Source organism: Arachis hypogaea, chromosome 20, assembly GCF_003086295.3.
Source record: "Arachis hypogaea cultivar Tifrunner chromosome 20, arahy.Tifrunner.gnm2.J5K5, whole genome shotgun sequence".
In the NCBI taxonomy this organism is placed as follows: domain Eukaryota; kingdom Viridiplantae; phylum Streptophyta; class Magnoliopsida; order Fabales; family Fabaceae; genus Arachis; species Arachis hypogaea.
This window is the reverse complement of record NC_092055.1, coordinates 142,694,433-142,710,011: the sequence shown is the minus strand read 5'-3', so window position 1 is coordinate 142,710,011 and position 15,579 is coordinate 142,694,433. Positions and strand designations below refer to the sequence as shown.

The window sequence follows — 15,579 nt, the reverse complement described above, 5'->3', positions numbered from 1 at the left end:
TACAATGAAGGTTTAGAAAGTATTAGAGATATGATTATTAGTGTTACATTGTCCTGTTGGGTTATGCTTTTGGGATGAGTGGTTTCAGGATATGGTATTAGAATTCCAGATCCAGAAGGTCAAGAGTTTGAACCTTGGTGAATCCAAAATTAACTTTTTATAACATGAGATGTTTATTATCCCTAGTATCTAGATGGTTATCCCTGGTATCCGGATGGTTATTCTGTATAGTATAGGTGATGTTCAATTTATTCATAAACCAAAGATTTAGCCCATTGTACACTTAGGATTTTTTTTTAAAAAACAAAACCTCCCACCCCCAAAGAACCCTAGGCTAGTTCTGAACCCACGCCACCCCCAACTCTCTCACTCTCACTTTCGAAAACGGCGACCACAGAAACAGACACAGGCACAGCGCTGGGAGCTCACCTCAGCTCACCTCGGTTCACCGCCACCGCACGCTCGCCGCCGTCGCCGAGCCTCTCCCGGGATACTCCGCAGCTGTGCTCGCGAGTCGCGTCTCGCCTCTCTCCTCCGCCTGTGCTGTGTGCTCGGCCGCTCGCGTCTCGCCGCGCCTCTGCCAGTGAGTGCTCGAGCGTTGCTTCCTGCAGCCGTGCAGCGTGTCGTCGTCGTCCGCCATCACTTCACCCAACGCCTGGTGTGCTCCACTGCTCGCGTCTGGTCTCTCTTCCTGCAGCTGTGCAGCTGTGCTTCCTCTCCTCCGTGGTTGTTGCTGCCTGAACTGCTGCTCGTCGTCCACCTTCTGCCTCTGCAACAACAGGTGATCATTTAATTTTTTTTCCAGGTTGATTCATTGATGTTATTGCTGTGAATTTTATTGTTGATTTTTTATGGTACTGATTAGAAATGAATATGGCAGTGATTGAATTGAAATGTTGAGTTGGTTTCTGAATTGGTTTATGAATATGAATATGCAGTGGTTTTGCTGATTTTGAATATGGTTTAATTGTTGCATATGTTGTTGAAATGGTTTTGCTGATTATGAATTTTGTTGATTGTTGATTGTTGCTGCTGTAATGATGCTGGTTGGTTTTTCTATTAGTTACCTAGTTGATTGAATTTTTTTATTTTATGGGATTTTAAGATGGCTTCATCAGAAACACCATCATCCCAACTCCCAAGAACAAGGATCAACTCCCGATGCAACAATTGTAACCCAAAAATAATAATAGAGGAAAAGCTGATCTTGCATGGGGCCATTGTAAACAAGTAGTTGAATTTGGAAAAACTATTCTGTTATGCATATATTGTGAGAAGCTTATTAGGGGTGGAGGAATTAATCGGCTTAAGCATCACTTGGCTGGAAAAGGAGGAAATATTGAGGCACCAGGTCAACTGGTTGAACCAGTGACCAAGTAGCCTGACCAGTTCGATCACTAGTTCGGTTCGGACAACTATGGTTCTTAGCATTTTAAGGAAGGAAACCAAAACTGAGCCAGAAGGTGGCCAGGACCCTAGCCCTTTACCTGTTCTCCTATTCTCCCTCACCGAAGCCTTGCTAGCTTACCATTGTCTCCCTTAACTCCACCGCCTCCTCCCTTGCTTCCGCCCCTCTGCTGTGAGCTTGTGCTCTGAGAGCTTGTCTTCGCCTCTCCATCTCGCCGCTGGCTTCGCCTTCTCCTCTCTCTGCTTGCGCCTCTGCTTCGGCGGCTGTGTCCTCTATCTGCTTGTGCTTCTTCTCCGCTGCCCCCTCCCTTCCGCCAGTCTGCTCCACCTCTCTGACTCTCTTTTTTTTTCCCTACTTATGGTTTAATTTTTATTGGTTATTAAATGCTAATGTTGCTGCTGCTATAAGTGAGATTTTATTATCGCTGTATTGTTGTTGGTGCTGTTGCTGCTTATTGTTAATCACATTGCTGACTAACTTGTTGAGAAAATTGCTTATCACATTGTTGATCAAATTAGATTAGCTTTTTAACTTCTTTTATCTAAGATTGTTATGCTTTCAATTTTCTTTTTAATTTTTCGGTCATGGTTCTGAGGCCCAACCAAAGTGGAAACATATTCTGGTGTGTGTATTTGAATGAGTACAAGCTAAGATCAACAATCTTTGTTGAGGGTGACCTAAATGATTGTGCCACAACATTTGCAAAAATGGTAGATGCAAAAGCTTTGGATTTGGATTTTGATAATAAAGTTTAATATTGGAAATAAAATTTAATAGTAGCTTTGTTACTTGGTACTTGAGATTAGTTACATGAGATTTCAGTGGATGATTTTGGACTTTCTTTTACATTGTATCCATACTACAACTTCTACAATACTTGTTGCAATCATTGTAGCAACTTGACGAAAACTTTACTTAAAACAGTTCAACTAGTTCTAGTTTCCTTTCATTGTGGACCTCTTACAAGTATGTTTTGACTGTTGTCTATTTTAGCCATAAAGTTACTGAAGGCATTCATATTTTGCAGCAATGGTGGGCTTATCTCTTGGAGAACAGCATTTCATCCAAGGTGGAATTGCTCAAGATCTTCGATGTGATGGTAGGAAGAGGTTGACCTATCGACCAATTTTTGTTGAAACTGGAGTCATCCCTCAGGTAATGCTTCACAGGCTGGCACTTGTTAGTGTAATATGATGATTTTGCCCAACCTAACTTTCTAAATCTTTTTGGTCAACGACTTTTATGTGTGATGAAATTCATGGCAGGCAAATGGTTCAGCAAGGGTTAGAATGGGTGCTACTGATGTCATTGCCAGTGTGAAGGTACATTAAAACATGGGTACTGATCTGTTCTTTCATGACTTCCTGCATCCTTTTGTTTTATAATATGGTAATCTTTTCCAAATCAAATCAGTTCTTTACCATGATATATTGGCAAGTGCAGGCCGAACTTGGAAAGCCTAGCTCACTGCAACCTAACAAAGGGAAAGTCTCTATACATATTGATTGCAGTTCAACTGCAGAGCCAGCCTTTGAGGTTGGTTGATATATTGATACTTACCCTTATTTTTGTTTAGTGAAGTCCTTCAAATATTCTGGTTATTTTCATATTATATAACTTTAACCCTCACTGCAAACCTACTAAGTAAATTCCTATAAGCTTCGAATAAGGTGAGACAATTGGGGTAAGCAGATAAGTATGTGACTGAAAGCTTGAGCGTGGAGCTCATCTAGGAGAATGAAATGAAACTTGGTTAGATGAAACTTTAAAATAATTCCCATCCTTCTAGGTTGGCCGTGTTAAACATATACCGGGAAGCTGGTCCAGTTGGTGTGGCAGAGTTACAAGTGGGGACAATAGGCGTTGGATTTAGGGGTTAATGACGTGACTTGGTACTTGGATTTAGGCATTGGATTTGGGAGTGTTATCTTCAGCTTTGGTGAACTTTCCGATGAATCAAAGAAAAGATATGAAGTCGTTGCTTCTTGTTGTTCACTAGATATGCTTGTTTGGAGTGAGATTGGGAAGTGTGTCCAAAATGACTACTTGGCAAATCATAGAATCATAGCCTGTAGCAGGAGTTCAATCTAATAACCTAGGAATATCTTTTCATTGGATGATTTTTTTTTTTTTTTGGGGGGGGGACGCAATCTGATGTTTCTTCAACTTAATCATCCATATTTATTTCTTTTAGCCCTTCCCCTTAACAGAAAAAAATAGGTTTAAATGGTGTATTGGATCAATAAGCTGTAGGCTGTTGGTAATCATAATGCCTGTCAACATTATTCGTTCTAGGCATGGAAGGAGGGAAAGAAAAAATGGGTACTCTAAATGATATGATAATGTATTAATATGATATCTTCTTATATGATGAGGTATGGACCGTATGGTACAACAGATAAACTATAATCACTTTTGTAATATTACCTAATCCTAATGAAATTAGGAAAAATATCATGAAATAAAGTAAATACTTAAATTAATCCTAAGTGATCATCTAAGATACATTGTATGTTTTAATATATGATGTGAGATATTGTTTCATATTCTAGACAAAATAGTGATGTTACTTGATACCTTCTTTTTTAAAGAACAGGTGGGGGTGGAAATCTTAGTCTTCTAATTATTGCTGCCTCTATATATCGTTTGCAATCTGTTAAAGTATGCTTCAATTTATAGATGTAACTTTCAATGGTTATCTTTTGCTTGTAAATAGGGTAGAGGTGGTGATGAGTTATCAGCAGAACTGTCCAATGCTCTTCAAAGCTGTCTGTTGGGTGGTAAAAGTGGAGAAGGTCATATTGTGCGTTTTACCATACAGTTGCTGTCTTGTATCATATCTGCATGCTTCAGTATATAAGCTGCTGGTGAACTTTTCTGTACAGGTGCTGGAATTGATCTCTCCTCACTCATTGTTATTGAAGGGAAAATTTGTTGGGATCTTTACATTGATGGGCTTGTTGTAAGTTCAGATGGAAATTTATTGGATACTCTAGGGGCTGCCATTAAGGTAAAATATGTATGATAAATGCTTGAAAAGATGGCAATGAGTTTTGACCATAAAATATTAGCATTTTGAGATGCAATCATTTTATGATGATATGTTGAGATCAATAATATTTACTTCATTAATCTGATTGTTAATGTAGATGTTACCAACATGGTTCTTCCTCCTTTTTCTTTTTTCTTCCTTTAGTAATAGTCGTTCCTTGTTCTTTAGGCTGCTTTGAGCAACACCGGCATTCCGAGAGTACAAGTTGCTGCCGGTGAATCAAGTGATGATCAACCGGAAGTTGACATAAGTGATGAGGAGTTTCTGCAGTTTGACACATCTGGAGTCCCTGTCATAGTTACACTAACCAAGGTATCATACATACATTTCTCTTATTTATTCTCAGATTGACCATGTTTTCTGATAATTTCATGTGATCAAACTGTTTTCAAGGTTGGGAGGCACTATATTGTGGATGCTACTTCAGAAGAGGAGTCACAAATGAGCTCTGCTATTTCCATTTCTGTTAATAGGCAAGGGCACATCTGTGGTATAACCAAACGTGGAGGCGCAGGCATGGACCCAAGCGTCATTCTTGATATGGTTTCTGTTGCTAAGCATGTAAGCGAGCAGTTAATAAACAAACTGGATTCTGAAATAGCTTCTGCTGAAGCCGAAGACCAGGAATGACCTAGAATTTAGTCATAACTGTGATGTATTTTAGACTTACAATTATTTAATGGTTGAACTAGAGTTTAATTTTTAGTATTTTGTTAACTGCTTATTAACCGGGGAGTGAAGCTGTTAGTGTTACATCAGAAATTGTTGTGTCTTTAGCTTTGAAGATTTTTAGTCCATGGTGGATGCTGGAATAGTTCATGTTAAATTATACACCACCATAAGCTAGGGTCCATGGTCATTATTTAAATTTGTTAACCTATAAAGAATTAAAATATTGGAAAAGAATCAATTAGAATTTGAACAATTTTCAAAAGCATGCTTAGTTTCATATAAGAGGGTAGCAATTGGTTCAATAGTCTTGATATGACTTGAGAGTTGAGAGCATGGAATAAAAGTGAAAAAAAAAAAGAAAACAGTTTTGGGGAAGTTTCTTAAATAAATAGGATTGTGAAACCATCTTATCCAACATTCAAATTAATCTGTCTTAGCATTGTAGTATCAAACAAAGTAATCATAGAATAAATAACTGAAAAAATAATTCAGTTTCTACTAACTTTATTAGCATTGTAGTATCAAACAAATTAGTCATTAAAAAAAGAAGAAAAAGATCAATTCAGTTTCTACTAAGATTTTAATATCGGACAAATTAATTCTTAAACAATCAATATTTTTTAGAACAAATTGGTTCTTAACAGTTTATAAGCCATTTTTTCAATCCAAAAAGTTGTCAATCAAACTTGTGCAAGGAGAAAGGAAGAACAGGAACATATTCCTAATTTATAAAGTACAGTGGTGTATCTATAAAGCACAAAACATGTGCATAAAGTTTATACAGAATTACGACGAAGAGAAACAGAAAGGTCCACAAAAACTCCAAATAAGAGAATTGCAAGACCAGTGAAGTTTATCAAATATGATTCTCTTTGGTGTGGCTGCAGATTTGACTTCGCGCGCAAGAAACCATACTTTTCCATTAAGCCTGTTTCCGCGGCACACACGGCCATGAACAACAGCGCCCTCCCACCAGCTACGTGCCATGGAACCACTCTTGTTCTTGTTCGATCCGCAGCTCTCGGAAACATGAATGTAACAAATCCAACAAGCCACTATAATATTACAACAATACACACTCAAATTTTGTTATTATTTACTAGCGGCTTAATAGGCACTCGTCCATATTTTTAGTTTTAAAAGAAACTAGTTTCAAAGTGTTTGCATAGCGACTCAACACGAATGTAAAGAATCCAACATAGTGCAATAGTGCAATAAGAAGACACACATAATTCTCATTATTATTAAATAGTCTACTATCTAAGCATAGTATAAAAAACAAAATATAAAAAAAGAAAAATTTAGGTTTAGTATTGAGATGCTTTGTGCTATAATCAAATGGTTATTGGGTTTATGTTTCAGCAAATCATATTAGTTATTTGAAAGATCATGTAAATAGCAATGAATATGTTATTTCAATATGCTAATTTAAATATATTTTTCATTATACTCAACACACTCCATATTCCTTTTCCCTAATGATACAATTTCAGATATTTCATCCAACAAGTTTTACATACCTGTAATCCAGACAAGCAAAAGGTGCCAATGCCAATCCATGAATGGAGGCTATAGACATTGGGAAATCCCATCATATTATGGAACTTGAAAGCGGCACATAAACCAACAATCCCAAGAATTATAGAGATTAAATGAAGCATCATGTGGAAAAACTTCTTGGTTTGCCTTTGGCTTGGTATTGTTTGGAATGATAATATAGCTGTTCAAAATTGAAGAGAAAAAAATTATGTTAAATTGAAGTTACAAAATGTTGCATTTGCATAGATGCTATGCTATTTAAAATAGATAAAATAAATTATATTCTAGCTAATAAGATACAAAAATGCTATTCGTATACCAAAATCAACGACTAAAATCAGCTACTAATATATTTATGTATAAATACAGGTGCGATTTAATTTATTTTTAATGTGTATTTGTATTTTAACATGTATTTTATACTGGTGGCTGATTTTGGTGTACACATAGCATAGTCGAGTAAGATATAGTTATCTAGAAAGAGAAGGGGATTGAAGTTTCATTGTAGGTACCTTCACCACCCAGGAAAATAAACCCCATGAACATCATTAAAGGGTGAACCTGCATAGCATTAGATATATGTTTATGCATCATTTTCATGTGGCTGCTATCTGACTAATGTAATAACAAAAGAAAAATAGTGTAATATCTATGCATTAGTAGTGATATAAGCAAAAATAACTACTTTCTAAACTACCGCATCAAAAGACACCATTTTTGGCATGTGACAACATTATTTAATTAGATGTTAATGAAAATCTTGTGTAAGAAACAGTTCTACGTTGAAGACTCGAAACCCGTTGTCCGAATCATAGTCGATTCCCTCGCGAAAATGCAACAACCAAACAAGCAAGAGTATGATGGCCAAGATGCCAAACAAGTGTGCCAAAGCTTGAGTACCATAGGAACTCATTTGTCACAAGATGGTGGTGGGAGATGAATGAATAGGAAGTGATTGAATGTGAAGAGAGACAAGTGAAATATTAAAGACAATAAAGATTGAAGAGGAGGGATCAGGAGAATAAACGTACTATGCATTACTTGTATTCTTGGTTTTGGAATTTTATTAAAGAAGCTTTGGAATTTAGCCAGCATCTATTCTACATAATTTTCCTTTCTTTGCTATTTTCATGTAGTTTGTTGTGATCTATTCTACATACTTTTCCTTTCTTTGCTATTTTCATGTAGTTTGTTGTGAAAGTGGTATTTATGTAGTTATTACCTTAGTTGCTTATTGTAGTTTGATAGTTAGTTGATAAAATTTAACATTGTACAAAAAGTTGTTGAGGTTGAGTGTTCAAATATCATACAACTTTGTCTTATTTATTTATTTATTGAAGTTTCCAACTATAATTTTTTTTAAGGAAAAAAAAATCATAAAAATACAAGGTAAATATCTAAATATAGTGTCTGACTATAGTGTGCAAATAGACTCAAACTCAAATAATGGGGTGATATTAAAATTTCATCTTTCCCATGTAAATTTTTGCTAGTTACAAAGTAGATAATGTTGTAATGTAATAATTCAAGACTTTTATGGAATAATTCATGTGGACCTATATATAATGAGGTGAAAGTAATAGTATACAATACAGATTGTGTTAAAGAAAATTCCAACAGCTCATTTGACTTACAGAACATGATTGTTTAGCTTTACATGTTTCTTCCTAGTAACACCAAAGATTGGCAAAAATCTAGTTAAAGAATATTGGAAACCAAAAAATCTAACAAGGTTTTGACAATCTTTCTTTTCTTCATTATCTCCTTCAGAACTCAAATGACTCAAATAAGTTTTTCCCTGGTATATATAAGAAAGCTGCTGCCATAGAAGAACACTCAATCCTATCAGCAATGAAACACTTGAAATAAACAGATAAACAAGAACTAGTCCTCTTGGGGATAGAAGAAGGGCAGATCTCAGAAAGGCAGCACTGATTTTACTCAAAATTCGCAATCCAAGATATGTGCCGGAAATCCCCTTTGAACTTTCAAGGGAGAAACTCAATGGTGGCCATACATGCAAGCCTGCATGAATGGACATGACTGCCACATAGGTTGTGCTTAACACAGCCGACATGAGGAAGGCGACAAAGCTGCGGTGATTAGCTGCACCAACACAGTTTCCAATCTGCCAAAGAAGTACAAAATCTGTTACCAGAACAATCATCAAGACAAAAGCAGTTTGAAGTACCAACAAATGTATCCACTATAAGTACTGTACAATGCCTATCAAACTAATTTTTTACTTTATTTTGAATGTAAATTTATTGAAAAAATAAAGCTTTAAATAAGGTTTTGGACCCAATAACATAACTGGTATTTGGTTTTGGTCCAATAAAATTTAAAAGTCCCTATTTTAATCCTTGTAGAAGACGTGGCAGGAATACTCATGACACGTCTTGTCACATCAGCATTTCAGTTTAACATCTCTGAAGTCGTCTTGTTTTTTTATTAACCATCTTCAACCTTTTTTACATTTGAAGGGTATTTTTAGAATATGTAAATGCCACCGTAAAGCTAAGTTAAAAATTTAAAATGTCACAACCCCTTTATATGGTAGTATACAAGATTACAAGATAAGTAAATTTCAATAATGAGGAGATTAAAAGGAAACATTACTTTGAGGCATATTATGTCATAGCATGATAATCTCTGCATTTCAACATAGAAACACCTCTAAACTATTCACACAATATTACTATCTAAATGAAAAATTCAGGAGATGATTGAACATTGGGATTGATGTTCTTAGAAGATGACACAAACTTACGAATGGGCAGTGATGATCCATGTCCAGTATACATTTTCTGCATGATCGACAGTGATGAGCTCTAGGTGACTTTGGTTTTGAGCAGTAGTGACAAAAACTATAATTTTCAAGGCCGCCTTTCCCTACAGTTGGGTAGCTTCCCCACAATACATTTGGTGGTGTTCCAGCACACCTAAAAGCTGCAAGGCTGAAAGAGGAAAAGGTTACAATGGCCAAAATTGCTGTGATGATTAGGTGTAAAGTTCCCCATAGAAAACTGATAGAAAAGACAACAGGATAGACTGCCCACACTCCGCCACCTGCAAAATAAATAAATAAATGCATGACAAAATACAACAATAATTTATTCACTTTTAGGAAGAGGTGAATGTTAAGGAGGATGACAAGAAATTCACTAAAGGATAACTAATATCATAGCCAATAACCTGTAATATAGAACTATTTATTATAGTAACACAGAATCACAAAACTGATATTTAACAATTTGAATTAAATAGAAGAAAAATTTTAAAATTTTATCCATACTGCCATTCAATAGGCAATTCAAACTCTATCTGTAGTTCTGTACTGGACTCACAGTGTTCAATTTTCCAAGCACACAAGAAGAGAAGTTTTAAGTTTCCAGCAATATAGCTAAGCAAAATCAGAGCAAATGCCTAAGTGCAAGACTAATGTTTCTGTCTTCTGACATGGTGGCTATAAGGCTTTAGTCACAAAACATCCTCTATACTTATGACACCCAAAAGACATTTGATAAAATAAGTGAGAAAAAATGGAAAAGGGGGTAATATTGAAAAATGAGACCCATAACCAGGGGGAAAAAAGAAAGCAAATTCAGTTATACGGTATGACAACAAATGAAAGCAGAAAAACAAAAGAAACAGAAGCTTACATAATACAAAGAGCATAAATATGATGACAACAGATATGAAGCACTGATCTCGCAGTTGTCTCCACCTAAAGGACTTGTGATCACTTTTCTTCTTGGATTCATCTGTAATGGCCCCACACCAGCCACATTTGAAAACAGTTGCACTAGATGGAATCATAACATGCAGTCCACAGCCCCAACATGTTGTCTCATAGTTCTCGTTAAACTCAGTTACATATTGCTCCTATATGTGACTTACATGAGCAACCAAGGAAGCTACGACATTTCAAATCGTAGAGGAAAAAAGGCAAGCAATAACATCCATGAAATCACCAATCTACCACAGATATCCACAATCAAATGGTATCCAAAGCGAAAAAAGAAAACAAATTACAACAAGTACAAAGCAGCACATGAAGATTAATGTATACAGAAAGCAGAGCCGTTATTATTTTGCCCCTGCCAAAATATTATTAGATGAAAAAGTACAGAAATTAAACCCTAGCCACCTACTATATAACAAAAAGTGAAGCATGAAAAAACAGAGTCAAAGAAATAGAATCTGACTTCTGGTTTTAGCTTCCATTAAACAAGGCAGAGAATGGTTTACCCAACAAAACAATCAAAGAACAAGTGAAGAAACCTTAAAATGGAAAAGACAATCCAAGCCAAAAAGAAAGTCAAACATAGAACCAACCTGAGGAGAAACCAAAGAAGCCATGAGAATCTCGTTTTGGTTTGGGGACTGGGAGCTGAAGACCTCCAACAAGAAGTGGAAATTGAAGAAGCAAGACGAAGGCTTTGGCTTTAACAGGCCAGGCCGATTATTGCACCAAAGCAACTTGAGCCTGGCCCATTCTTTAAGCCCGACCTAAAGCCTGTTTAATAACCTTCCCAAAAAAAGAAACAAAAAATTATGTCAAATAAAGCATGTATGTTTCAAGGTGAAGACTCAGTTCATAGTTGAACACTTTAACAACATAATCATGATAAAATAATTGTTGACAGCAAATTGTATTCATAATCAGATGCATGAAGTGATAAACATTTTTCGTATATTTACTATTTAGTGAATTAGAAACAGATCCAAACAAATTAAAAACAGAGATAGGATAGAAAAAGAAGATCGAAAATAGCGAGGGTTCACGGTAGTTACCTGCGTCTCCGAAAAGGAGAAGCTCGCAGGGCGGGAGTTGGAAGATGGTGGTCCGGTGAGATCGGCAGATTGTCGATAGAGAAAAAGAGAAAAACGCCGACAAAGCGAGAGCGGCGGCGATGGGCGGGGTGGTGATTTTGGTGTGAGAGGTAAAAAGGAGGAGAAAGCGGAGGAGTGGGTGTGTGTGACTGAAGGAATGAGCAGAGAGGAGAGTGACGATAGATAGATAATGGCTATCAACTTCAGAGAATTTTGTTTTTGATATTGGAGTAGTAACGGTGTTTTTTTAAAATGTGGGTTGATGGGCTGTTATTTTTAAATGTGGGATGTTTAATTAGATAAACAAAAATCGAACCGTTCGCATTTGTGAGAGTACAGAAATTAGATTGAGAAATTTGTAAAGTTGGACTGAGGGATTTGTGATAGTACCGAAATTGGACCGAGAAATTTCTGTTAAAAAAATTAAAAAATTTAAAATATAGAAATCGGATCCTCTGATTTGTGTATTTTCCACACTTTTAAAAAAACAAAAAATTATAATGTTAAGATATATAACTATTTTTATTTCCATATACAAAAAAAAAAAAAAGTCTCAACTTCATATGCCAAACAAATAAATATATGATAAAAATACTTAAAAATGGATCTATTTTAATAATTTGTATTTCTACATTCACTCTTAAAATTATCTGATTATGCGATAATTAATTTGTACTTGAATATTTTAAGTAGAAAATAATTTTAAAATATTTTTATTGTATTTAAAAAGTATTAAATTTGTTATTAAATAATATAATTTACGACGTAAGTATATATATATTACTTAATATGCGAATGATGGGGTAAATTTTTTATTAATATATTTAAGAAAAAATTTTAAGAGTAAATATTTTTATTAAAAGTTAGTCATATTTAATTATAAAAAATATATAATTTCATATTATTAGATATAATTTTATATCACTAAAAATATTAATAATGACTAATTAATAGTTATAAATCATAAAATATACTATTCACTAATACGATTATATATTTAAATTGAAATTGAGATAAAAAAATCTCTTATTTTCATCTTCTTCTTTTTTTATAACCAGAAATTAGAGAAAAATTGTAGAACCCTAACAAAAAAAAAAGTTAAATGATTGTAAAAAAAATTGTATAATTAAAATTAAAATATTAAAAATATTTTATAAAAATACTTATGTCTAAATAATATATGAAAAGATAAAATTAAAATTAGTGTATTTAAAAATATTAAAAATTTAAATTAAACAAATAAAAAAATTGGTGAAGACTAATTTGATATACTACCTCTAATTTCAGGAACTAAAATGAGAAACTTAATGTAAAATTATGGATTAATTTTGTACATTTACAATGACGACATAGTGGATGACATGTAGATGAATAATATTGCAACATGTGGCACGAATTGACATATGACCAAATAGTATTATGCACGTGGTACATTAGTCTATATCAACCTACCACGTGGCCAAACCATGAAATAACACGTGTCATTAATGGTCCACGTCTTCGAGCCACATCAGCACGCCTTTAACGAAAAATAGGTCAGGAACTAACGTGATGTACTTTTGTCAATCTCAAAAACATAATTAGTAAATTAAAATTTTAGAAACGATTTTAATGCACAAGACTAATCTCAGAATCATGGCTTAAGTCATTGTAACTAGGGGTGAAAGTGGGTCAGGATACCGATGGAGGCTTGTGGCTCACATTGTTTTATGCTTGACTCGGCTCGTTTATTAGTTAAAAATGTCAGGCCATAGACTTTAAGAAAAGTATACCAAACTTGTTGGACCGACTTGTAAAATTTTTTATTTTGTAAAAATAAATTATTTTATTTTAGACTTTTAACTATTCACTAATATTAAATACACAATAAAATTAAAAAAAAATAATAGTTAAGATTGGTTAAGATTGTAACTTATTTTTCAACGAAAAAATTTATCAATTATAGATATGATTATGATATGTAACTAACTATTGATATATAATGAATTATGCTTTGCACATTATAAATGATAAATTTTAAATTTATTGTTTTGAGTTATAATTCGCAAAACAAGCTTTTTATGAGATGATGCACCTTGAATCAGACATAACGATATGGGAAACTCATGTAGATAGAGCTTCCAATGTTTGGTATGGGGAGTAGGCCTCATCCTAACTAAAGGGAAAGATGTGGTGATCGAGGCCTTTATTAAATTTGATTTTTCTATCTCAAATAATCAAATTGAGTATAAGACTTTGCTTGCAGCATTGGAGATAACCATGTTTAGCGATTCACAGTTAGTGACTTCCTAAGTTAATGGAAAATACCAAGCACATGACCCGTTATTATAATAATACTTGAAAAAGTACAAGAGGTACATTCTTTTAATTTTTTTTAATTAGGCATGTACCTAGAAAACAAAAAAGACGTAATCAACGAAGCGATTAGGTTATGACCGACTTCACGGAATAACGGCAAGATACTACAACGGCTATGCCATCAAAGTCTGTAATCATCAAATTTCGGCAATAATACGCTGCAATAAATACTAAATACCCGAAAAATAACAGTCTTATAGGACAAAGTTAAAAGAAAGCAACCAAGAAGTAAGCACACAAAAAAAAGCTCTCACCACCTAACATCCTACTAATTTTAGCATCGGAATATTCTGCAGATTGTCCAGCCTGATTCTATGCGCTACAAAATTGGGATTTTCAATTTCTACCTCTTTAATTCGTAAGCTCGCTTCGGCCACGAACAAATGTATTATGCACATATTTTTTTGTAAATTAAAGTTTTTACTTTTTGTCCGACTCTACTCTTCATTAAAAGTAATTCCAATTTAAAATACAGAAGAAGTAGCCTTTGCTATAGCTTAGCTTGGCATCTCTTTGAGTTGTCTTTTCTTCTATTAGGCCCACAATGTAAACTGAAATCCTATAGCAGGAAGAGTTATTTCTCATACTTTGCTTCAACTTTCACTTGAGTGCATATAGCAGCCACAACATCTAGATACAATCGCTTGGATTATCAAATTTTGACATTATTAAGGTATTATACAGTGATTTTCTTTTTTCAAAATTTTATCCATTTTTACATAAATGTCAAAGGACCTTTGATTCATTTTTCCATATATTAGTTTAGTCAAAACTAAATTTATTTTGGGGCCGAAGAAATATATTTGTGAGTTTATATTAAAAGCAATTGAATATTTCATTTCCTAAGTTGATTGCTCTCAACAAATAAGTATATTCTAAGAATGTTGATATTGCTCAAAACCAAGTCCTAGAAAGTTCAGGTCATCCAACTATGCAAATAGGATCCTTGAAATTGGCATGCCCTTATTATTGCATACATAAGCATGTCATGGTTATTTGGGTACCATTAAATCGATAAAAAAATATACTTTTTAATAATTTTTTTTTTATTTTTTAGTGTATTTGACAAATTTCTAATAGTAAAAATAAAAATATTAGAAAAATAAAAATAAAAATATATTTTTTGAAAAATTGTAATTTATATTTTTTTTAAAAAATCCCTTTTTCTTAAAAAAAAAGATATTTTTCAAGTAATAAATGAATAAAAAAGTATTTTTATCTTATTTATAATTGATAAATAAAAAAATCTTTTTACTTAAAATATCTAAATATAAAATTACTTTTATTTTTATAAAAGATCTTTTAAAAAATATCAATTAGAAAAAATCTTTTTAAAAAATGACACTCAAACAAGCCCTAAGACTAATTAGTAATTAATAAAGGAAAATTGATACGGACAAAGGAACAAAACCAAGTTGATTCTGAGTCGTTGAAGTCCTATGTGGGCTCCGGATTTTGTTCACACTTCCAGCTCCAATAACCCTTTACATGTTGGTGCATTGTGATTTTTTTTGTTAGCGACCGTAACTTTCAATCCGACAGAATAAGTACTAATTTATCGTGGATGTGAACTCTATTTAAAGGGTTAATAGGTTGCTGCATGTACAAAGCACATTTGTTTAAGTAGATGAGTGAGCATATCACTCGGCGAACCTAAGTCGGTTTTAGTGCATTATATTATCACCCCAAACTTGATGATGATGGCATCCTGTCA

At 33.9% G+C, this 15,579-nt stretch overlaps 3 protein-coding genes across 5 annotated transcripts; 1 reads left to right on the top strand and 2 right to left on the bottom strand.

Moving 5' to 3' along the window:
• Positions 1-285: 285 nt before the first annotated feature.
• Positions 286-5,222, top strand: LOC112783315 (uncharacterized). Of its 2 annotated transcripts, XM_025826216.3 has the most exons (8): positions 286-781; positions 2,436-2,563; positions 2,674-2,730; positions 2,852-2,944; positions 4,125-4,203; positions 4,294-4,418; positions 4,629-4,772; positions 4,854-5,222. In XM_025826216.3, the coding sequence occupies exons 2-8, from the start codon at positions 2,438-2,440 to the stop codon at positions 5,088-5,090; spliced, it is 861 nt and encodes a 286-aa protein (XP_025682001.1). In that variant the 5' UTR covers positions 286-781; positions 2,436-2,437; the 3' UTR covers positions 5,091-5,222. The 2 variants fall into 2 exon arrangements, with proteins under 2 accessions (XP_025682001.1, XP_072085530.1); XM_072229429.1 differs by lacking the exon at positions 2,674-2,730 and having other exon boundaries at positions 300-781; positions 2,436-2,593; positions 2,822-2,944.
• A 611-nt stretch (positions 5,223-5,833) lies between these two features.
• On the bottom strand, positions 5,834-7,693 carry LOC112783316 (probable transmembrane ascorbate ferrireductase 3). The gene is made up of 4 exons (XM_025826217.3): positions 7,453-7,693; positions 7,184-7,232; positions 6,653-6,852; positions 5,834-6,187 (listed from the first exon to the last, which is right to left on the bottom strand). Exons 1-4 carry the CDS (start codon positions 7,582-7,584, stop codon positions 5,909-5,911), a joined length of 660 nt encoding a protein of 219 aa, XP_025682002.1. The 5' UTR covers positions 7,585-7,693; the 3' UTR covers positions 5,834-5,908.
• Positions 7,694-8,203: 510 nt separating this feature from the next.
• LOC112783399 (protein S-acyltransferase 11) lies at positions 8,204-11,703 on the bottom strand. Of its 2 annotated transcripts, none has more exons than XM_025826334.3 (5): positions 11,469-11,703; positions 11,010-11,202; positions 10,334-10,556; positions 9,442-9,740; positions 8,204-8,799 (listed from the first exon to the last, which is right to left on the bottom strand). In XM_025826334.3, the coding sequence occupies exons 2-5, from the start codon at positions 11,031-11,033 to the stop codon at positions 8,302-8,304; spliced, it is 1,044 nt and encodes a 347-aa protein (XP_025682119.1). In that variant the 5' UTR covers positions 11,034-11,202; positions 11,469-11,703; the 3' UTR covers positions 8,204-8,301. The 2 variants fall into 2 exon arrangements, with proteins under 2 accessions (XP_025682119.1, XP_025682120.1); XM_025826335.3 differs by having other exon boundaries at positions 10,334-10,649; positions 11,469-11,699.
• Positions 11,704-15,579: the final 3,876 nt, after the last annotated feature.

Excerpts from the sequence above, each read along its gene's own strand:
- LOC112783316 (XM_025826217.3), bottom strand. The coding sequence starts at position 7,584 with ATGAGTTCCTATGGTACTCAAGCTTTGGCACACTTGTTTGGCATCTTG. Across the intron at positions 7,233-7,452 it reads ACGGGTTTCGAGTCTTCAAC|GTTCACCCTTTAATGATGTT; the intron begins GTAGAACTGTTT and ends AATGCTATGCAG. Across the intron at positions 6,853-7,183 it reads TATTTTCCTGGGTGGTGAAG|CTATATTATCATTCCAAACA; the intron begins GTACCTACAATG and ends AATTTTGAACAG.
- LOC112783315 (XM_072229429.1), top strand. The coding sequence starts at position 2,438 with ATGGTGGGCTTATCTCTTGGAGAACAGCATTTCATCCAAGGTGGAATT. Across the intron at positions 4,204-4,293 it reads GGGTGGTAAAAGTGGAGAAG|GTGCTGGAATTGATCTCTCC; the intron begins GTCATATTGTGC and ends TTTTCTGTACAG. Across the intron at positions 4,773-4,853 it reads TCATAGTTACACTAACCAAG|GTTGGGAGGCACTATATTGT; the intron begins GTATCATACATA and ends ACTGTTTTCAAG.
- LOC112783399 (XM_025826334.3), bottom strand. The coding sequence starts at position 11,033 with ATGGCTTCTTTGGTTTCTCCTCAG. Across the intron at positions 10,557-11,009 it reads CTTCTTTGGTTTCTCCTCAG|GAGCAATATGTAACTGAGTT; the intron begins GTTGGTTCTATG and ends AGTCACATATAG. Across the intron at positions 8,800-9,441 it reads TGGATCATCACTGCCCATTC|ATTGGAAACTGTGTTGGTGC; the intron begins GTAAGTTTGTGT and ends CTTCTTTGGCAG.